This window comes from Octopus sinensis, linkage group LG6 (genome assembly GCF_006345805.1).
Source record: "Octopus sinensis linkage group LG6, ASM634580v1, whole genome shotgun sequence".
Lineage (NCBI taxonomy): Eukaryota > Metazoa > Mollusca > Cephalopoda > Octopoda > Octopodidae > Octopus > Octopus sinensis.
In genome coordinates, this window is record NC_043002.1 from 5474786 (window position 1) to 5500046 (window position 25261).

Consider the following 25261-nt stretch of genomic DNA (forward strand, 5'->3'; position numbering starts at 1 on the left):
TCGAACTTTGGTCATGCAGGGGCACCATCTTGAAGGCTGTAGCCGAACAAATCGACACCCAGTACAATTTTTAAAGTCTGGTACTCATTCTATCGCTCTTATTTGCCGAATTGCTAATTCACGGGGATATAAACTTACCAACACCGGCTGTCAAGCGGTGATAGGGACAAATATAAACAAGAGGACACGCATCATACAATATATGTACGACTCACTTTCCGTTTACCAAATTCGCACACAAAGTTTTGGTCAGCTTGGGTCTGTAGTAGAAGAAACTTGCCCAAGGTACCGCGCAGTGGGATTCAACCGGAAACCATGCCGTTGCAAAGCAAATGTCTTAATCACAAAGCCATACATCCGCCTTTTAATTAAGTTGACTCTTTCAATTGTAAATGGAAACTGAGTTACATCCTCATCCCACAGTTGCCCTTGTATCACATATTACAAAGTATAAAAGAATGTATTTACTTCATTAAAATTTGAAGCCACAAAGGGAAACGGTCTCTAATCTGGATACAAACCATTTCAATGATTCGACTCACGAAGAGCTAACCTTTTTAGCAAACAATGTTCAACATTCAGCTCGAAAGTAATTTATTAATAACTAGCAGTATCGCCTGGCGTTGCTCGGGTTTGTAAGGGAAATAACTATGTAAGCATTTTTAGAGAGTTATAGACAAAAAATAGCAAAAAAATGCATTAAAAATGGAAAAAAAAATTATGGTAAATTTTTTTTAAATCGTTGACTCATCGTAGACATTTTTAGAGAGTTACTTCCCTTATATAATAGCGAAAAAATGCATTAAAATGGAAAAAAATGATGGTAAATATTTTTTTAAAATCGTAGACTCATTGTAGACGCGCGCTAATACCCAGAAGGGCTCGATATGAATCACGACTATAAGATACCCGGTTTTGGTTAAACTGCACCGCAAAATGTGGGAGTAGTTAGGAATCTAAATCGTAGGAGACAGACACACAACTTCACTTTTATATATAAAGATCAGTCTGGGTGAGATTTAAATTAGTTATATGTGTAGCAGTTTTTCAAATGTTATTACTTGTCGTGCATTTAAGTGATATCCTTAGAACTAACGACGGTGCGATACACTACAGCAGAATATAGTGCAGTAGTTTATTTGTATTTTTTTTTCTCTTATTGAGTTGCATGCTTTCAACAAACCTGTTGATATCTGCCAAATAAGCGTTTTGAGCTTCACAGTATTCTTTTGCTTTCGTGTAAGTCAGACGATATAAGAAACTAAATTGGTAGCAGCTGTCTTGGTGTTGCTCCCAGCCGTCAACACAGGTTCCTGAAAATAACGAAAATAATGAGCTGTTATATATATAAGAGTTGAGTTATACGTTTACTGGTATATTTTCAGGTGATCTCAGCACTACCCCGGTTACGTAGACACTGGATGAACAGAAACAGAGGTAAAATCGATAGAAACTATTAGACAGTAATGCCGTTCGTTGCTAGGGATTGTCCGTGTAACTTGAGCAGAACAAATGTAACAAAGATTTTCGTTCGAAAGCAATGGTCGGTCGATTTTAAACCTTTCATTAATACCTGAATACTTACTACCCGAATACTTGCATACGCGGTGAGTGTATGTATGTGGTTAGGTAGGTATGCATGCAGTTAGAATCTATTCGACAAGTAACTTTAGAAATCAGCGGTTTGTTATCTCATCATCTTTGTTTGTGTGTGTGTGTGTGTGTGCGTTACCAAGGCATTTAACTCTTAACAAGCTGTTATAATAGGAAAATGGTGATACTATTTTCATATGACTGGATCTGCGCGAACTTAATCGTTGCAGAAATAGAGAAATAATGATTGTTTATATTTTAAAAGTGTTGAGCTGAATTTAAATGTGCTTGGAGTAACTTTGGTAAACTATTCCTTTATATTTCTCTTTAGAAACTGTATGTGACTATTGTGAGCTGAGACAAACCCGCAGCATTGAAGGCCATCTCTCAGTATCAGGTGATATACTGCAGAAAATCTGAATCTAACTCAAAATCAAACACATTAGAAACAATACGACCGCTTCCTCAATAACTTGTATATATATTTAAGGAAAGAGAGGGGATCAGGGGTTCAGAAGAAGCAGAGGAAAATATCTCAATAAGGATTGCTGTAATAGTCACCATCTTTGCCGAGGTGCTGGCCCTGGAGAAGTTGGAGTTTAACTTCACGTCCATTTGAGCACACCGGTGTGTTATCTATATTACACCAATTTCTCTCCTTCTCTCTTTCTGTCTCAATCTCTCTCCTCTCTCTCTCTCTCTCTCTCTCTCCATCTATCTATCTATCTATCTATCTATCTATCTATCTATCTATCTATCTATCTATCTATCTATCTATCTATCTATCTATCTATCTATCTAGCTTGCTAGCTAGCTATATATACACACGCGCGCGCGCACATGTGAAAAATTTAGATGAGTTAAAAGGTTTGTGACATATTTCAACTGCCAAAAGGCTAAATCACTGCAGTTATCTTTCTTATGGTAAATAGGTGAGAAAATTCTATGTTTGTTCAGTGACGCCATCTGTGAGGAACCCCAGACATAATCTTTCGGTAGGTGTATGAACAACAAGCAGGTGTATTAGTTTGACGCTTGAGAAAATTGAAAAGTCCTTTACGTTTCGGGCCTATGCTGTTCAACTGAAATGAATAAGAGAAAATAAACAGAAAGAGAGAATGAAAAACAAACTTGTGGATTTAGTGGTCAAGCATGGCATATATATATATATATATATAAGCTTCTTTCTGTTTTTCAAGTACCAAATCCACTCACAAGGCCCGAGCCTATAGTAGAAGACAGTTACCCAAGGAGCTTTGCAGTGGGACTGAACTTTGAGGTATGTCGTTACGACATAGCCAAGCTTGCACCTACACACACTCGCGCGGGCACATACACACAAACACATAGTGCATGTGTGTGTGTATGTGCGCGCGCGCGTCTGTCTGTATGTGAGAATGTGTTGCTAAGACTTGAAGCTGAAGGATAGTAGCACACGTTACATTTTGTGGAGCCTCAGATACTGGGCGAGAGAAAACGGAAGAATGTGTTTAGATAGCCTTAATTTGTCAGAACGTTTCCTTAACAAAGGGTCTTAAGAATAAAATCAGAACGCGAAAGATTTGATAAGATAACAGTTTAGCACTCGAAGAAAGAGTGGCACCAGCGGGGTGGCATCATTCGAAAGTTAAAACAATGCCAGAGCGCATTGTAACCAGCAGTGTATAATAACATTCAATAGCCTGGTCTATACCGTAATACATATACACATGTGTTAATATATATATATATATATATTTCATTATTAATAATATAAGGGTAAATAATTATTAATTTTAAAAAACCAACAATTATTTCCGGGTAGATTTCGGTATGGAAATATAACCATTGTATGTATATGTTGTATGTGGAGTTATATTTGTAGAAAATAGAAATAAGCGGTCTTTGACTGCTATTTCTAATTTTTCGGTATGTGGCTAAGCAACCTGTTGCTTGCCCTTTTATTTATTTATTTATATATATATATATATATATACGGGGGGGGGATTCCCTTTTATTAATATCTATCTATCTATCTATCTATCTATCTATCTATCTATCTATCTATCTATCTATATATATATCACTTTTATACGTATCTGTATGCATGTATATCATATATATTATATAGTATAATATAATGGTTTTAAATTTTGGCCCATGGAAAATAATTCGGCATGAGACTGATAATTTATCTTATCCGCCCGAAAGGATGAAAAGCAAGGTTACCTCAGTGGGATTTGAGCAGAGGACGTAAAGAGCTAAAAAATAAAAATAATAAAAAAACTATTAAACATTTTGTAGAACGCGTGAACGCCAACCCCTCGCTATATAACACCATATTACTGAGTATTTCTTATGATATATTTATATATATATACTAGCAGTATCGCCTGGCGTTGATCGGGTTTGTAAGGGAAATAACTATATAAGCATTTTTAGAGAGTTATAGCCAAAAAATAGCAAATAAATGCATTAAAAATGGAAAAAAAATGATGGTAAATCTTTTTTTAAATCGTTGATTCATCGTAGACATTTTTAGAGAGTTACTTCCCTTATATAATAGCGAAAAATGCATTAAAATGGAAAAAAATGATGGTAATTTTTTTTTTAAATCGTAGACTCATCGTAGACGCGCGCTAATACCCAGAAGGGCTCGATATGAATCACGACTATAAGATACCCAGTTTTGGTTAAACTGCACCGCAAAATGTGGGAGTAGTTAGGAATCTAAATCGTAGGAGACAAACACACAACCTTACTTTTATATATAAAGATATATATATATATATATATATATATATATATTATATATATATATATATTATATATATATACTGTTATATACTACTATAGCATATCTGCAATATAATTGATATTATATTGCAGATATGCTAATGTATAACTTATTTGTATATACTGATACTAATAAAAATGTGCATAATTTTGTTTATCGTTTTCATGTCTTCCCTGGTGTAATGTAAATACACCTACCCGTTTTCTTCTGGCACATGAATGGCTTCAGTGAGTGACACTCTCCTGACAACCATATGTTGACAGTCTTAATATATGGGTCGGCAAAGGCACAGGTGTTGTTCTTCACTTGTCTGTATATTTATAATAATGAGAGAAAAAATGAAGAAAAAATAAAGCAGTTCTTGAATATTCTGAAACTGTAAATATTCATTCAAGTGACGTAGAGATTTGTTTGATGTAAGCTTTACAATAACGAAAGAGAAAACAGAAGCATATGGAGGAATACAATGAGACGGGATTTCAGTCCTGTAGCAGAAGGATTTTCGAAGAAAGACTGTTACATTTTGGTCTTATGTAGTGAAATAATTCTTTCTAATTTTGGCTGAAGGAAACAGATTTGGAGAGTGGTGATGGCAATAATCAGTTGCCATCATCATTCGTCGGAAACTTATTTTTTACCATCTCAGAAAAATATATACCAACTTACCTGGTTCAAGTATGATTGAATTAAGATTTTCGGAAGAAAATGGAGTTCTACATCCAATGTGCTATGAATGATCAAGATTCAGAAGACAATAAAAATCTGGAAGATCTTTTAAAAATTCAGTGGTTGAATTGAACTCTGAACGTAAAGTGAAGTAACTAAATGCCACAAGATATTATTTTCGTCCCTGAGTAGGTTCTGTCATCGATTGACTTTAGGTTAGAGAAATGGTAGCTTTTAATATTGGAACAATGCCAGAAATCACACCGACCTCTGGAGTGATTGTGAATATATCTTATTGAATCCAAAAGTATGAAAGTCGAAGTTGAGCGGCAAAATTTGAATTCAAAACATAAAGAACCAGAAAATATATCCTAAGGTATTTTTTTTTCTGACTCTCAAATGATTCAGCCAATACACATTCCGAATAATAGGTAACATAAGTAGGTACAAGGTCACAAATTTAGGAGAGGGTTAAGTTGATTAAATAGACTTTACATGTGCTTTACATGTGGGATTTGAACTTAGAACCTAAAATGCCTGAACAAATACTTCAACATATTTTTGTCCGACGCACAATGAATCCCACCAACTAATTGGCTTGTGCGTGAAATAACAGAACGCAGGTGTTTGCCGTCCATTTGACCTACTGACACATTTATTTGTTATTAACTTAAAAACCGTCCGATAGGCCGTCTTTTAAACTAGTATATAGCTTTTAAGCAGCTGACCCCGAATGGGAAGATCTCTGACTTGTTTTGAAAAATTTGTTGCAGCTGTTTCTTCTATATCCCAATCAATGATGACCATGTTTGTCGCAAAAAAAATCATGTAAAAAAATCGCCGAAAACAGTCGCAGAGACGAAAACATAGGAATCCAAAATTTTCCGGATTGCAGGTCCGGATTCAGCCCAGAATGTTTTTAATTTACTCACAGAGTTGGCCTTTTAGATTATAAAAATTATTGTAGTAAGGCGGCGTGCTGGCGTAATCGTTAGCACGCCGGGCGAAATGTTTAGCAGTATTTCGTCTACTGTTACGTTCTGAGTTCAAATTCCGCCGAGGTCGACTTTGCCTTTCATCCTTTCAGGAGTCAATAAGATTAGTACCAGTTATGTACTGGGATTGATGTAATCGACTTAATCCCTTCCACCAAAATATGAGGCCTTGTGCTTCCAGTAGAAAGGATGTATTAAAGTTGAAAAAGTGTGATACACTGTCATTCACATTTATTATATTAGATATGTTTAATTTTGGAGAAATTTTATTTCAATTAAAGTCTATTTTATGTGTGTATATGTATATATACATTACGTGCAGGTGGCACGTAAAAAGCACCCACTACACTCACGGAGTGGTTGGCGTTGTTTCTACAGCATCCAGCTGTAGAAACATCGCCAGATAAGACCGGAGCCTGGTGCAGCCTTCTGGCTTCCCAGATCCCCGGTCGAACCGTCCAACCCATGCTAGCATGGAGAACGGACGTTAAACGATGATGATGATGATGATTTATATATATATATATATGTGTGTTAAAGAAAGCAAAAAACAAAAGAAAAATTATAGTATGTTGGCCACATTTGTTGTCACTTTCACATGGTTCTTCCTTGCAGAACAATGTTACTACATTTTAACCCCAGGAAACCAGCTACATTAGCTTGTTGTGAGATCAGCGACTGATTGTCGCTTCTTTGTTTATATATCGCGAGTAGAAACGGATAGCTGCCATCTCCAGCAGGTAGGCTTTCAGTACTGAGGACGAGAACACACCCAGAAACCAGCTAGTCTGCTGGTCTTGTTACGCTTGACGGGGAGTGGTTTGCTCACTTACTCGCAATATAAAAGACACAGTTGTGTCGTTAACCAGTTGGAAATGATGTTTTCCTGGGGTTAAAATGTGTAACATTGCTTTGCATAGAACAGCCATATAAAAGCGGCAACAAACATTACTATATATATATATATATATATATATATATATATAACGTAAGGGGGATCAGCCATCTGAATGTGGCTAGGGACAGGGCGGGTGGTGGGGGTGTTACTGATGCTTTTAGCCCCAGGCGATCATCGACGTCACCAGAAGGACCGACACCATATCGGTGTCCTTGTTAGCCTGTAAAGGGAGATCATCCTCCCTCGAAGATACGAATACTACATACGGACCGGTTTCGAGGTCATTGCCTCTTATCAACGTATGGTAAGCACCGTTCCTCGATGAAGGATTCCCTCTACAGGCTACATATATATATATATATATATATATATATATATATATATATATATATATATATACAGAGTGTCTCAAAAGTCAGTATACACTTTCTTTTTTCTATTTCGTTCCAGCTATCATTCGGAGAGACGTGAAACCATCAGCATTTCACACCTTTGGCTCGCCCATGACTTGCCCATGACTCGCCAATTGACATTAGAGCAGCGTTGCAAAATTGCCTCCTGGCCAGAAGTTTTTCAGTCCCCTGCTGCAGTTCAGCGCAAGTTTGAGAAGGTTTATGGCCGCCACACTGTTCCAACGCGTAGCACAATTTATGTTATCCATTGAAAGTTTCTCGAGACAGGATCTGTTCTTGACAAACCACGCAGCAGAAGGCCTGTTGCTACCACCTTTACTTCTCAAAAGCTGGTGGTATGGTGTGTCATGTCTAGCACTGGGCTGAGTGGACAATTTTTCTTCTATGATGCATTGGACCACCGTTATAGGAGAAACTTACCTGGAGTTTGCTGTGCCGCAACTTCAGACGTGGAGTGATCTTTCTAATGTTTTTCAACAAGACGGAGCCCCTCCCTACTTTGCCAGGTTAGAAAGAGATTTCCTAAACATCAAGTTATGCCCAAACAATTCGACAGATACTGAGACTAACCACTTTAATTCATCTAAATATTTCTAACGAAAGTACTGATACATGATCAGCACTCGATACGTCTTTACTATTTTTTCATCAATCTGATTCTTTTTTTACTCTGTTTAAATAAACAAATGAACGATTTTATCAGAGAGGCTCAGTTCGGTTGCCCACACACTCTACTTGCACGCTAAAATCATTTAAAAGGTAACACATTAGATGGTATAGTTCTAGAAATCTTCAAATAGCTTGGAACTGTAATGCTTTTCAAAGTAAGTCGTCCTTGCAGTCAGGGCTAACGCGGGGCAAAACAACAACACCATCAACAATTACAATAAGTAAAAAGATTCAATGCTACTCACTCTTTAATGAATGGAAACCGACCTTCATTCCAAAAATTTATAGACACTTGTTTACCGTTAGTCCACTGCCATTCGTAGGCTCCTTTGTCTTCCTAGAATATAAAATATGGTAAGAGAAATAATACTGCTGAAACACATGTACAATATTGTCTAAACAATGAAATGGATAACGAAAATCTAAATGATATTGTAATATTTTAAAAATCGTTTTCAATGAAATTGGGTTGCGAACGTTCATAGGATGTATAATAACAGGTGGATGAAAAAGCTGAAAAACTAGATTCAGCGAAATCGCCAAAGAAATTGACGATAACAGCAAATAAGAAGAAGGAGTTGGATGAAGTGGATAGATTTCACAAAGATTGAAGATTGAAGACCCAAAACCGACAGGATTAGAGAAATTAAACACTGTTAATCTAGTTTTTCAGCTTTTTCATCCACCTGTGAACGTGCGCAACCAAATTTCATTGAAAATGATTTTAAAAACACTAGTTGATTTCTTTTTTACTGGTTATTTACAGTAGGAAGCACAGCACTCATAATCTCTTATTATTCAGGCCTTCGAAATTGGTGGAAAAAACAGAAGCAGGGACCAGGACCGAAATCTTGCTATATCGTGATCTCTACAAGAAACTATGGACTTGGACTTGGCGGTGGTGTTTAACTAGGTGATGGAAGAAGTCTAGTACCCAACGAGTTAGAACTCAAAGGGCTGAAACAAATTTCACAATCCATCCTTTCTACCAGCCTAACAATTAAACGGACATAAATTCATAATCCTAATCCGTTTTCATATCTGACGCCATCACCTGGTCCTTGGGTGGCTTTAGCGGAAAACACTCTATTGTAAGCATTTCGACCCAACCTCTCGGGTACTTCATCTCTTCTTCCCAGCAGTCTTGGAGGACGTGCAAAAATCTTATAGATGTTGCCTTTCCTCCTCTGAATAAGTCATGACAACAAAAAAAACAATTCCATTTTAATTTTGGGACAGGTGAGTTAATTTTACATTGCCACCATTCATCTATCTGGAGAACAAGCAGAATGCACATCCAGAGAAGGCTACCTGCAATAGTTTAGTGATTGAAATAATGAATGCGCCACAGCTTGAAATTTGAGTCGATGTTCGGTATAAATCCTTCTCATATGTGACAAAAGCTAATATACATCACTATGCTATATCTCACTAAATCTGCACGCGCAAGCGAGTGAATATTTATGTAGTCGATCGACTCGCTAGAAATAGCAGCCAAATTTCTATCAAATTACGCCATATCATCATATAAAAAGATAATATATAGTGAATAATCTAGTCGTAGATATACTGTTTCTGAAGAAAGATGGGAATAGTCATATCTGTAACGCCTTTGATCATAGATCCACTCCACAAGCACTTATGTGGGACAAGGCAACAACTCTTAATCCTCACTCTGAATTCTGTTAAGTATGTTTTTATAAATAAATTGTGTTTCGTCCTCCACAAAGCACAAAGACCCAGCATTTTAAAAGAGATACGGGATGAAAGGCCTTAATTGTTTTCTCAAGAGCATCTTGTGGAGTAAGTAAAGTGAAATGGCTCCAAACGATGAGTGAAACTGTAGCACTGGTGTGTAGCGATCTTAACTCACTGTCAGTGTAACAATTGCTCCACATTGCTCAACATCAATAATGGTTGCTTTCTAATATTGGCAAAATGGCAAAATACCCCATCGAGCTATTTTTAGTACTTATTTTATCGATTTTGCAATGATGAAATAAACAAAATTGATCTTGGGGAAACTTATTTAATTTTGATCGCATTTTCTCCTTTTTTGTGAAAAGTTGTTGATTATAAGTGTCTAGTGGGGACCAATCACTGGTTCACTGTATTTCTATTAACGAGAATGACAAGGGAGTATCTGAGAGTGTCTGCATAACACTGCCTAGTATTTTATTTCAATGGCATTGGTTTATCGGTTTTCATGCCGGTATAGCCGACTAAACACATACATATGTACTCGCATTTGTACATGCATGCACGTATTAATACATACATGCATTCATACATACATTCATCAATTAAGCTGTTTGCAAAAGGACGTAATTATAACGCCACAAGACATTTTGTCCCACGGCCTACCAATTCTGGCATCCATCAAATTCACATCATGAACAATTATTATTTTCAAATTTATATTAAGACACGCAACAATGTCCGAACGGCATGTTGCCCACTCACAGTAACTTAATTATACCTTCAGCAGATCTGCACACTGCATAGAAGTTGAAATGTCTAATTAAACAATTGAATAAAACGGCTAATTAATTAATTAACTTCTCACTCATATATGTGTAATGAGTGTCAGCAAGTAGAGAAATTTCACATTATTTCCCTTGTCATCATCATTTGACTTGGTTACTAATGGCTTCAACGGAACTCAAGTGACGCCTTCGAAAAACAGAATTAAATTGATTCAGGTGCCGAATGGTCGCCAGTTCTTTTCTTATGCAGATACAGCATCGTGTTTAAAGCCAAAACATTTTGCTGTTGTTTAACTCAGGTCTGACCTAATAAGAGTTGATCTATTATTAAAGACCTTCCGTCAGTCCTGACCGTTTTGGAGTATTTATAGTCGAATGTGTTCTTCTTTTTAGAGATAGAAGGACGTATTTTTGAGCAAATTTGACAGCTGTTCCCAGAAGGTTTTACAACAGTGTTGAGGTTCCTTCATTCGGCTCGAATTCAAACACGTAATCTTCGTTTATTCTGACTACACATTTATAAGAATAAAAACAAAAATAAAAACAAAATAAATACTCTAATATTAGAAACACTTTTCATAGCTGCAAGAAGTGACTGCCACTCAATTGACTTCTTTTGATTATCACAAAGTCAGTTTTGTAGAGTTCTAAAGTGTGAATTTTATTGAATCGTTTTCAATATATAGCCTCTACTTCGTCTCTATGAAAAGGACAGAAAGATAAAGTGAATTCTAGATGAAACCCAAGTTGAGCTAAGGTGGGATTTGAGCACTGAGGGGCAACACTAAATATATGTTTCTTTATTACCCACAAGGGGCTAAACATAGAGGGGACAAACAAGGACAGACATAGGTATTAAGTCGATTACATCGACACCAGTGCGTAACTGGTACTTAATTTATCGACCCCGAAAGGATGAAAGGCAAAGTCGACCTCGGCGGAATTTGAACTCAGAACGTAACAGCAGACGAAATACAGCTACGCATTTCGCCCGGCGTGCTAACGTTTCTGCCCGCTCTAAATACCTAGCACTCCCATAGCGCTCTCTTGACATTTGCAACTCCTTGTGAGCTCACAAAACCCAGCTTTCAGAACCAGCTATAAATAAATTAATTTCTTACGTCTTCTATATAGCGAAGTCCAATCCACACTGACTTGAGATACTTCATAGCTAGGTCATTGACGTGAAACTGCACCGTGCGATCTTCAATTGTTATCAGTTCGCTGTCTTCCATTTCACAAGTAAATCTAACGTTTAAATAAAATACATAGAAAAAAAATCATTATTCACAAATAAATAAAATACGCTTTAATCATGATGTTTGTTACAGCCTTTAGGTATTACAGTTCAGGCAAAGTTGAAATAAAGTTATAATTAATTGCAGTTATAGTTCATGTTTAACCCCTGGTCAACAAAAAATGAGCAGGCCTATGATCGAAGCCGCTCCAGTGATGACCATATCAACTTTTTATACATCTAAGACTTCATTGTCCAATGTATTTGTCCTTTTTAAAGAGTGTCGTGTATGATAAGAGGGTCATATAGCTGCTAGTTCTAGAAGGTAGAATGACCCCATAGAATACCCCCCTACCACCTCCACTCTTTTAGGTTTGTTTTTACACTTTATCGATCTCCTTCAGTCGTTTCTTACGTATACAAGATTATTGCTTTGCAGACGGGTTGTCGTCTTTTGAATCGACAAGAATATTGATTTACCATTTTATAAAACAGAAGTGGACCTACACCAACCTACATATGTATATATACATGCATATATATTCTTACTCTTTTACTCTTTTACTTGTTTCAGTCATTTGACTGCGGCCATGCTGGAGCACCGCCTTTAATCGAGCAACTCGACCCCGGGACTTATTCTTTAGTAAGCCCAGTACTTATTCTATCGGTCTCTTTTGCCGAACCGCTAAGTGACGGGGACGTAAACACACCAGCATCGGTTGTAAAGCAATGCTAGGGGGACAAACACAAACACACACACGCATATATATATATATATATATATATATACGACGGGCTTCTTTCAGTTTCCCTCTACCAAATCCGCTCACAAGGATTTGGTCGGCCAGAGGCTATAGTAGAAGACACTTGACCAAGATGCCACGCAGTGGGACTGAACCCGGAACCATGTGGTTGGTAAGCAAGCTACTTACCACACAGCCACTCCTGCGCCTATGGGTACGTAAAAAAAACGTGAACAAAAAATGAGAAACGAGTGGAAAACGAACTTTTTTTTTCGAACAACGAAATAAAGAAATAGAGAAATGAAACAGGCAACATAAAGAATATTGTCTCCTGTTTTATCTATATACATAGAGTAATTACCTCGACTATCACGGGTGTTACTTTCTAAAACCGCTCACAGAAATAATTAAAATCTAAACAAATATAAATACCTATCAGCCGCAGAAACCCGCGATATACTGAGGAGTCCGCGATATAAATTTACATATATTAGCCAGAGAAATCCGCGATGTACTGATTGCGCGATCGGTCAATCGTGATAACGCAAGGGATTACTGTATACACACGCAAACACACACCCACACACACACACACTTATATGCCTATATAAGTGTATGTGTGTGTGTGTGGGGGGAAGATGCCTGCTTCTGAACCACGTGTCTTCTGTTATAGCCTCGGACCGACCCAAGCATTGTGAGCGGATTTGGTTGGCGGAAATTGAAAGGAACACGTCGTATATATATATATATATATATATATATATATATATATATACTAGCAGAATTGCCCGGCGTTGCTCGGGGCTGAATTGCTTGAAAGTACTGTTAATGATTGCACTGAATTATGATGATTATTCAGGCAAATATTGATATAAGTTTACGCTGGGAGATAAGGTCTTAACGATCAAACGTGTGCCATTGCATTGTTTTGGGGGAACCAAATTTCTGATGAGCATTATAGGGGCACCAACTTTAAGTTTGAGAAAGTGTGGTGGTAGTCCGGGGTGCTCAAAGGAATTGAGTACCTCTATTGGATAGTTGATGACGTCCTCTGGGTCAGGAGTTGTATCGATAGACTGATATACATAGACTTCCCCAGACATCATTAATATGGTGAACAGTTTTATTCCTCGGGGCCAGTATAGCCTTTTTGCCAATCCAATCAATATTCTGATAATTAGCTTGTAGATCTGGGAACACTGCATCTCTGAGATCAGAAGGCGTCTTAACAATGTTACAAATGGAATCGATGGCAATATTACCATTTTCATCCCCTGGTATTTTGCCTTCGCCAAGTGCAAGGAGGGTGTGAGGAAATGCTGCTGATGTGATATTACGTCGCATATGAGCACGCATATTGGTGTGAAGTTTGAGAGTTACTTCCCTTTATTTTTAAAAATATGCATTAAAATGGAAAAAAATGATGGTAAATTATTTGTAAAATCATAGACTCATCGTAGACGCGCGCTAATACCCAGAAGGGCTCGATATGAAACACGACTATAAGATACCCGGTTTTGGTTAAACTGCATCGTAAAATGTGGGAGTAGTTAGGAATCTAAATCGGAGTAGACAGACACACAACCTTTCTTTTATATATAAATATTTTCGTCCTAAAAAACTTTGTATGGATTGAATGGTTACCTCTATGGAAATATATACACGCACATTATACATACATGTGTGTATAGATGAATATATAAATACATTTAAATATCTATATACACTTTTGGGCGATCTTTCTGTTTCTTAGAGATAACCTTATCCCGTCCGATTCGCTCCAAAATTTACAGGGACATGTAGAATGAGGTGACGATGCTCGTGGGCTACCTTAGAAATCCCTATCTTAAAAGGTGTGGTTGCTAGGGGCCATCTTCCTCACTCACCCTATTTCCTCCAGTACCCTCTCACTCCTCTTCATGTGACAAGCCACTACGGTTATTTAATGTAAAGTCTTCCTCAAATCACTCTCTCGCTATTTACTCTCTTCCAAGAACATTTTCACTCACTCTTATCTCTTAGCTTCCCATACATTTTACTCATGTATCTATCAGCGTCATAGACAGAAACAAATATTACATCGCCATCGCCATCGCATTCTATTGTCTACCTGTCAACACACACACAGTGAATTACTTTCACTTTATTCGTTGCACACTGTGTGTGTGCGTGTGCGTGTGCCGTATCCCACACTAAGAAAAGCATTTGACTCATACACCACAATGTGAGTTTTCTCTAAATTTTGCTTAATTGGGGTTGAAATTTTAAAAAGTGGACCTGGCAAGACCCGATGCATTCTACTCTTAAAAATGCTAGGTAAATTGTAATTGAAGAAATCCTATATTGTAGATTTCTATAAGAGACAAAGGGAGGCAGATAAAATCTGCCTTTTATAATAAGAGATATATGTATGTATGTGTGTATGTATGTATATATATATATCCATGTGTCTTTGTGTCTGTGTTTGTTCCCCCACCACCACTTGACAACCGGTACTGGTGTGTTTGTGTCTCCGTAACCAAGCGGTTCGGCAAAAAACACCGATAGAATAAGTACCAGCTCTTAAAAAAGTACTAGGGACGATTCATTCGACTAAAAATTCAAGGCGGTGCCCCAGCATGGTCACAATTTAGTGACTGAAACAAGTAAAAGAATGAATATATGTGTATGTGTGTGTGTGTGTGTGTGTGGTGTGTGTGGTGTGTGTGTGTGTGTGTGTGTGTGTGTGTGTGTATCCCACACCCCCTTGACAACTGGTGCTGAAGTATTTATGTCCTTGTAGTCAAGCGGTTCGGCAAAACAAATCGATAGAATAAGGACCAGGCTTAAAAAAAAGGATTGGGTTCGATTCATACGATTAAAAATACATCAAGGCGGTGCCCCAGCCTGTCCACAGTAAATGACTGAAACAAGTAAAAGATATGTGTGGCTGTGTGGTAAGTAGCTTGCTTACTAACCACATCGTTCCGGTTCAGTCCCACTGCGTGGCATCTTGGGCAAGTGTCTTCTACTATAGCCCTGGGCCGACCAATGCCTTGTGAGTGGATTAGTAGATGGAAACTGAAAGAAGCCTGTCGTATATATGTATATATATATATATATATATATATATATATATATATGTGTGTGTGTGTGTGTGTGTGTGTGTGTGTGTGTGTGTGTGTGTATCCCACACCCCCTTGACAACTGGTGCTGAAGTATTTATGTCCTTGTAGTCAAGCGGTTCGGCAAAACAAATCGATAGAATAAGGACCAGGCTTTAAAAAAAGGATTGGGTTCGATTCATACGATTAAAAATACATCAAGGCGGTGCCCCAGCCTGTCCACAGTAAATGACTGAAACAAGTAAAAGATATGTGTGGCTGTGTGGTAAGTAGCTTGCTTACTAACCACATCGTTCCGGGTTCAGTCCCACTGCGTGGCATCTTGGGCAAGTGTCTTCTACTATAGCCCTGGGCCGACCAATGCCTTGTGAGTGGATTTGTAGATGGAAACTGAAAGAAGCCTGTCGTATATATGTATATATATATATATATATATATATATATATATATATGTGTGTGTGCGTGTGTGTTTGTGTGTCTGTGTTTGTCCTAGCATTGCTTTACAACCGATGCTGGTGTGTTTATGTCCCCGTCACTTAGCGGTTCGGCAAAAGAGACCGATAGAATAAGTACTGGGCTTACAAAGAATAAGTCCCTGGGTCGAGTTGCTCGACTAAAGGCGGTGCTCCAGCATGGCCGCAGTCAAATGACTGAAACAAGTAAAAGAGTAAAGAGTAAGAGACATACATACATGCATGCATGCATACATACGTAATAGACACATAGATAGATAGATAGATAGCTAGATAGATAGATAGATAGATAGATAGATAGATAGATAGATAGATAGATAGATAGATAGATAGATAGATATATTTATGTGTGTGGGTGCGTGTGTGTATGTTACAAGCAGAGAGAAAGTGGTCCTAGCACTTGACAGTTACTTTAAACTCTGAACGCGAAAAGCTGAAACAAATACCCGCGGGGTATTTACAAACGCTCTCCTGATCCTGCCAACCGACCGTCTTGATCACCAACCGCATTAATCTCATCAGTCTGTGTCGGTGTTGCAAAGGTCATGTTCAGCTACAGCATCTGGTAAATCCATGCTTGCCAGTCTATCAACTAAGTGGTTCTTTCTGTTGTGTGCAAGCAACCCACATAATATCTTCTGTAAGGAAGTTTATGTCATTTGAATCCGTTCGATGAAATTTATAAATAACATGTCTAGTCTTAAAAAATAAATAAAATAAATAAAAATGTTTCTCTGTGAAAATCAAATCCTATCCCGAGGCAAAAAGAAAGAAAGAAAGAAAACAGCAATGACTGCAGCAACAAAAACAATAAAAACAACAAAAATAACACTACCAGTTTAACAAAAAAAAAAAAAAAAGAGAAAAACGTAATTATTTTTAAGAGAAATATTTGGTCCAAATATGGGAACCGAAAATTAATTCCCTCTGTCAATACCTTCATTATATGAGGTATCACATTACATTGGATTTTAAATGACGTGAACAAAAATCACTGTCAAAACTCACTGAAACAACCCTGATAAATTTTTAGCATTTGCATAGACTTCAAATACGTAAATAATTGAGTGACTGTTTGGTTTTTAATTTGGGTTTTGGGTTAGGTTTGGACTTGGGCTTGGCTGTGTTTAGTTTGTTGTTTTAAACTCAGCGCATGAATTCTATATTGCATAAACTCGTGCAGGTCAATAAGGAAGAGGTGGAAAATTAGGACGTTTTAGTATAAACTAGTTCATACAGTGAAAAACATTACCCCACACCCATTTTCGTGGGAATATAGTTGAAGGATGGAGAAAGAGAAGGGAGGGAGAGGAAACGGAGGCCTCTTTGGATCGAGATTAAATAGGAATTGGAAAAAAAGATGGGGAAGCAGAAAGAATATAAAGGAAAGGGTAAAAAAAGAAAGAAATATTGAGAAATAAAGAAAAGAGAAAAAGGGAAGATAAATTTTGAAAAGTAATGAACGAAAAAAATGGGAGGGCGGGAGGCTAAATTCTTTTTATCCTTTAGGTGTTCCATTTGTTGAATTGCGGCCATACTGGGGCACCGCCGTGAAGAGTTTTATGGAAGAAATCACACCTGCACTTATTTTTGAAAAGTTTCTTATTCTAGCGGTCTCTTTTGCTGAACCGCTTGGCGTATACAAACCATTGTCAAATGCTGGTCGTAGAACAAACACAAACATACACTCACTCGCGCGTGTGTATATACGCCTTTCAGTTTCCGTTGACTAAATCCATTCACAAGGCTTTGGTCGGCCCAGGCTATAATAGAAGGCCACATATAATAGAAGGCCCCATGCCTGTTTGTTTTCGAAGAGATTACCGGGAGTTGAAACCGAGTTGCAGAAATGTGATGATAGAAATTTTGAAGGAAAGAAAATTACGTTGTGACGTTATCTTTTATTTTTATTTTTTTATTTGCTTCAGTCATTAAACTGTGGCCATGCTGTCGCACCGACTGGAGCAATTTTATCGAACGAATCAACTTCAGTACTTATGCATGTATATATATATATATATGTATATATATATATATATATATATATATATATATATATATGTGTATATATATATATATATATATATATATATATATATATATATATATATATATATATATGGCGTAGGCGTGGTTGTGTGGTAAGAGTTTGCATGGGCGCATGTGGTGTTGGTTTGTTTACGTCTCCGTGTCTTAGCATTTCGGCAAAAGAACCCGATAGAATAAGTACCAAGCTTAAAAAGGAAATAAGTATCGTGATGTATTAGCTTGACTAAAATTTCTCAAGGTGGTGCCCCAGCATGGCCTCGGTCTAATGACTGCAAAAAGTATAAGGTTATATATATATATATATAGGGTGAGTTTACGAAAAAAAAAACAAAAGACGAAGACAGGTGGTGTACAAAACAAACAGATGTATTAGTATAACGCTCAGGATTAGAAAAACTCTTTTACGTTTCGAGCCTACGCTCTTCTACAGAAAGGGACACAGAAAAAAACAAGGAGAGAGAAAAAATGTGTGTAGTGGCTAACGATCTATCATGATATACACAACGGGTTTCTTTCAGTTTCTATCGACCAAATCCGCTCACAAGGCTTTGGTCGGCCTGAGACCCTCGCTCAAGATGCCACGCAGTGGAACTGAACTCGAAATCACATCTCATAATTTTTTCAAGACGATTAAGAAAGTAAATTAAGTGAAATCGCTCTGATTGAATTGAAACAGGACCAGGAATTTGACTTGGCATTTCTATTTTATCCATAAGGATTATAATGCGTTGATCATAGCGAAAGCGTTTACATTAAAACAACTTATTTTATTCTAAAGGAAGAAAATGTAATGGACGGAACCGAATCACAGTATATTACTGGTACTAGTGTCACCGTTTAATAGAAATAAAAACTTGTTATCTATTTTGCATTCAAGTTAACTTATCCTCCCGTCTCTTCTAGATGGAAGAACCGAAATAATTCGTCTACCGCCTTCGTTTCAAGCTATGTCCCAATATCTACCAGACAAATTGTCATCCTAATGTCAAGGAAGGAATTCATTATCTACATGTCCCATCTATTTTACTTCAAAGAATTCCACACCAGCGAGATGGTGGTGATGATGATGGGGTGGTGAAGATGACTGGAATAAGAGAACACCGAAATAAATGCAATAGAATATGCCTTTAGAGTTTTTTTCAGCTTTTAGTTTGGATCCCGTTGGGGGAATACTTTGCTATATACGTAAATACGTGTCATGAGTGCACGAAGTCCCATGCTACCCAAATATGACAGAATTACAAAAGCCTTCATAGAGCATCGGTTTACAGGCAGTTTTTCTTTTTTTAACCTCAGTGTACTTTACAGCAAATAAAAATATTTTGGTGCACTTTCTGCAAAACGGGGGAGAAATGTAATATTCGTTATATAACTAAATCAAGAAAACCATACAAGGCATATATAAATTTATAAACAGATGTAAATTTTATATATATGTATGTATATATATATATATATATATATTATATATATATATAATATATATATATATATTATATATATATATATATATATATGTATAATATATATATACATACATACATACATACACACATGTACATCCACATACATACATACATACAGTATTATTATTATTACTCTTATTACTAAGGCAGCGAGCTGGCAGAATCGTTAGCAACGCCGGACGAAATGCTTAGTAGCATTTCATCCGTCTTCTCGTTCTGAGGTCAAATTCCGCGAGGTCGACTTTGCCCTTCATCTTTTTAGGGTCGATAAAATAAGTACCAGTTGAGTACTGGGGTCAATGCAATCGACTTACCCCCTTCCCCGGAATTGCTGACCTTGTGCCAAAATTTGAAATCATTATTACTCTTATTTGAGAAGAACCTGTTTACCATTCGCCAGTTGGGTTAGTTTTTCCTAAAGCTATAGATTATATATTTTTAAATCCTAGGCTCGCCAAGATACCCTCTCCTTTGCAGCTCACAATTTTGATCACTACTCGGAAGAAAAACCGTTGAACGCGATATTTTTAACAATATTTACATTATAATACAAATCAAATAGAACATTATTATACATCATAATGGGACAACAAATAGATAGAATATTATTTGCTTCGGCATAACTACAAAAGTATAACCCTTGCCGACTTTGTTTCCTCATAACTTTCTGAATAATGAAATGTTCTACACTTGCGTTTCACATAGTATGTATTTTGATTGTTTCGGAATTTGTTGCGAAAGTGTTTTCTGGGAGGTAGGGAAGGAGTTTCAGATAGTTGTTTTCTCATAACTTTCTGAAAAATGGATACTTTTTTCAAAAAAATTTTCTACTAATAAGTTTCAAGTGGTGTAGATAACGACTCTATCGGAATTTAATGAGAAAATAAATTTAGATGGGAGCAGAGAATATTTCACGCACAACTTTATTTTCTCAAATGTTTTAATAATTTCGTTACAATTAGGTTCATAAATATTATTTTTGAGGACTGTTTTACCCTTTCCATTCCGTAATTTGTTAAATATTTTTAATAATATGAAAATTTCCAGAAATTCTCTGGCGCAGGAGTGGCTTTGTGGTAAGTAGCTTGCTTACGAACCATATGGTTCGGGGTTCAGTCCCACTGCGGGCACCTTGGGCAAGTGTTTTTACTAGACGAAAACTGAAAGAAGCCCGTCGTATGTATACATATATGTATGTATGTATGTATGTGTTTGACCCCCCCCCCAATATTGCTTGACAACCGATGGTGGTGTGTTTGCGTCACCGTAACTTAGCGGTTCGGCACAAGAGACCGATAGAATAAGTATTAGGCTTATAAAGAATATGTCCTGGGGATCGATTTGCTCGACTTAAGGCAGTGCTCCAGCATGGCCACAGTCAAATGACTGAAACAAGTAAAAGAGTAAAAAGAATAGAGAGTAAATTACCAACATAATTTGAAAACAAAAATCAGATTTGAATTTGTTCTTATGGCTGTTTGGTAAGCTATCGGCTTTAGAATATACACGTGTGATCGCTGTTATATCTAGCATATTAAATGGTGACGCAGAGGAGGAGTTACCTCTGAGCATGCTTAAAAGAGCGAGAGATTAAGACGGCTATGAAATAATCAAACATGTACTCACTAATTAGTATTAGCATGGTACTCAGCTTTCTACAAAGATTTCTTTCAGAGAATTTTTGGAAAAGTGTGGAGTAGACCCCAAAACTATTTTGCTTTTCAACGTAATTAATCTACAATCATATTAAGAGGAAGACAATCAAGGTGCATAAAATATCTCCCCGTTCCATGTTTTTCGCATCAAATTCCAACATAATCGTAATCTGAAACCATCTGAAAGGTATTTGTAGAAAATGTCATTAGAAGTACTTGTCTTTCTGAAAGTTATAAGGAAACAAAATCGGAATATGTGATTTATATGTAACTCCACTCTCTTCGCCTCCGCAAAACGTTTTCCCCCGCAAATTCCGATTTAATTGTAACTACACCAGCTGAAACATCCATTTTTCAGAAAGTTATGAGGAAACAAAGTCAGGAGGAGGTAAACCTCTGTAGTTATGTCATTGTTCCTTTTCTTTACGTTCTGAGTTCAAAACAAACTGAGGTCAACTTTGCATTTCATCCTACGGATCTTTTCGGTTTGAACGGCAGTTTTTAGCATAATTTCCAGGTAACTAAAAAATGTTAAACTTCGTATACTGGTAGAATATGTTTATAAAACATCTTTTTCTCTTGGCTTTATTGAGAAAATTCTATAGTTTGTAAAATATTTGCTTTTTTTCTTCAATTTCTGCAATTTCAACCAATCAGTGACGTGTATTGAGGTAAAAAACATTCTGTGCCGTATGAATATGTCCCTCGTTTAAGAAATAGATTGGGTTTATTTACATTTGTGAAGAGAAAAAAGATACCCTTCCCCCACCCCTAACCCTAACTAACCCTAACTCTAACCCTAACCCTAAATTAGATTGAAATGCAATAGACCGATACTAGGGTCATAATTATGGGTGACAATTTCATATGACACAGCTAGAATAAAATGCGGTTCAAACCGAAAAGATCCCATCCTACAGTAAGATATAAATCATTATATATCATATGTTAAATAAGGTATGATATTTATTTAACATCCAATTATAAAATACCTGTAATTACTAGTAAAAATAAGGATTTACAGTTTCACCAGCAATAGCAAAAGTGAGAGAGAGAGAGACGGATGGAGAGATGCGTGTACGTGAGTGTGTACATATGTATAGGAATGAAATGGAATGCATAGATGTAAGTATGTGTGTTTATGCATGTATATTTTGAAGAAAGATTTTATGAAGAATTTTTTGTCTCTGGCAAAATATGCCGACAGAATCACATGTTATTTGTTTGTATATATTATCGGGCATAAATTAGAAATAAAAAAACAACGTGAAAAAGCTGAAAGCTACTTTAAAGAAATATGAAAAAGAAAAAAAACAGAAATGAAACCTGTGTCATAACTTATGTCAAAGAACCGAGGGATCGGGTTTCGAATTTATTTTGATTGTTGCCAGTGTCTACGTTTGACATTCGGTTTTCTTTTGTGTTGAAAGATTTTCCATATGTCTAAACCAATGAAATGATGTTTGAAGGTCTCAGTAAATAAAAATAGGATTATTGTTATTGTTGTTGTTGAACCCCAGGTCAAACGGGATTGAGCAGACGTATGATCACAAAGCATTCCTGCTTTGATCAAGCCATCTCTACGTATATCTAGGATTACACTGTCTAATGCGTCCTTCTTACTTTAAAACGATAGGGTGTGATTCAAGGGAATTTGGCTCCTGTTGCTAGCCGTTCGAGCGACTGATTAGACGTTCCCACGTACGGTATAAAATGCGTATATGTGGTGGGGTTTAATCTCTGAAGGAATAAAAAAGGGGAACTTCTGCGTATATATATCAGTCAGTGTGTGTGTGTGTGGTGTGTGTGTGTGTGCGCGCGCGCGCGCCATTGTGAGTAGGGAAGGGTCTGAGAAATTTTGAGAATATCTACTTGACATTTACGGATGTAAACTAAGACGTTATCCTTGGTGAAGAGGCAAGAAAAGAAAGAAGGGGGTTAGACGAGAAAGGGGTTATTTTAGGGATAAGCAAAGTGTTAGAGATGACTGATGGGGATGGAGTTAAAGTATATTAGAACAATGAAGCAACTGTTTCACTGGATTTCGTTGACGTTTTAACAAATCAAAAAGAGCGTAAGATAACTTGATTCACCACATGACGATGAGCAGCGGGAGGAGGCTCTTCAGATATCAAATAGAGATTTGGTTACTATTTCTAGCAAGTTGAACGGCCCTCTAGAATTTTCCCGTTCAGTGTACAATAATAGTGAGATGTTTCCAGCCTGGTCTAAGCTGTGATGACTGAAACAAACTCATGATCTTAAGAGATAGCTAACCATTCAGCTACAATTCCCTGACAGCTGTAGATATAAATACATGCTTAAAAGCTGTTTAGCTTATCTAATTAATTATCTGGATGTTTTTACTAACTGAACTAATTAGATTTACATTGAGAAATGTTTTCAAGCATTTTCGTGTATCTACCTCCTTTACCAGCTCACCGTATCAATTCTTCTTCACACACACACACACACACACACACACACACGCGCGCACACACACGACAAGACCCATAACGCTATATAAATTTAAGACTAGTATTCATACAATCAACATTAATGAAAATAAATCTAGCAAAAATGTTGCAGATAATGATAAAGAATTTTCAACTTAAAGAAAAAAATTCCCTTGCTACAGCCCTAAAATTTCCCACAGGAATCCTAAATTAACCAGGTTAAGAATTGGTGGCATAGATGTTCGGCAAAATTAATGTCATTAAACATTATTTATTGTGACTATTAGCGACGAAACGATATTAGTACCAAATGGCGGCGAGCTGGCAGAATCGTTAGCACGTCGGGCGAAATGCTTAGCGGTATTTCGTCTGCCGTTACGTTCTGAGTTCAAATTCCGCCGAGGTCGACTTTACCTTTCATCCTTTCGAGGTCGATTAAATAAGTACCAGTTACGCACTGGGGTCGATATAATCGACTTAATCCGTTTGTCTGTCCTTGTTTGTCCTCTCTGTGTTTAGCCCCTTGTGTGCAGTAAAGAAATAGATATAATCGACTAAATCTGTTGTCTGTCCTTGTTTGTCCTCTCTGTGTTTAGCCCCTTGTGGGTAGTAAAGAAATAGGTATTAGTACGAAAAGTCAATTTTTATATCCAATTTAATTTGGATGTCTTGTGAGAGCGCTGATCACTGCGCAGTATTCGGCGCTCTAACAAGACATCCACGTTATGTTGAATATAAAAATTGCTTTTATTGATAGTAATTTGGACCTTAGATAGAAGCTACATAATCTTTAAATTAAGAGAATAGTATAGTTTTCTGAATGAAACTCAAAATGTTTATTATCATTATACTACTGGACAGATGAAAAGATGGGGTTGATCTCAGCAGGTACCGGGATGAAACTACATACACCATTACCTCATAGGTTCTATGTCTATACCAGTTCTCTAAAGAGGTCGATCGGCAGAATAGTTAGGACGTCAGACTAACCTTATACAGTAGTGTTCCGGTATACGGTAGTCTTCTCGTATTGAGTTAAAATTCCCATGAAGTCGACCTTGCCTTATATTTTATCTTTCTGGGTCGATAAATAAAGTGCTAGCCAATTTCTAAGGGTCAATTTATTTTCCAGCTCATTATCTCAGAATCTTCAACGCTGTGAAAGGGTCGTAGAAGATAACTCACAATGTTTCTCTCCCTTAAGAAATGGAAGAAGGTTGAGCTATGAGCCACTTCTCATCAAGAAGGGTACAAAAAACGACCAATTAATCTAAAAAATATGGTAGACGTAAACAGGCTGATGAGATATTGTATGGATCCAGCGGTAAGAAAATAAAGCACAAATTCTCTTGTCCATAAAACACTAGATATTATTCAATTAATCAAACAATGGAAAAAAAGGTTGATTAGCTAAAATACTTCGAAGGACGATGTTGTTTAAAAAAAAACCAGATCAGCTCTGAAAGAGCAGACCAATTACCAAAGTCATTAATTATAACACGATCATTCAGTCTTTTCTGTGTTGGAGAGGGCATTGTGTATAGAGGACTATATTATCTAAAATATGTTTTTTTTTAAGATG

General features: G+C 36.9%; 1 protein-coding gene across 2 annotated transcripts in view; it reads right to left on the reverse strand.

The window, feature by feature from the left end:
• Positions 1-25261, reverse strand: part of LOC115213017 (C-type mannose receptor 2-like) — a 261506-nt gene that overhangs the window by 110782 nt on the left and 125463 nt on the right. For both annotated transcript variants that reach the window (XM_029781915.2, XM_029781914.2), the window contains exons 6-9: positions 11618-11744; positions 8256-8347; positions 4567-4679; positions 1184-1313 (exon numbers count right to left, since the gene is read on the reverse strand). In XM_029781915.2, coding sequence (XP_029637775.1) covers positions 1184-1313; positions 4567-4679; positions 8256-8347; positions 11618-11744 — 462 coding nt within the window. The remainder of the gene's footprint in view (positions 1-1183; positions 1314-4566; positions 4680-8255; positions 8348-11617; positions 11745-25261) is intronic.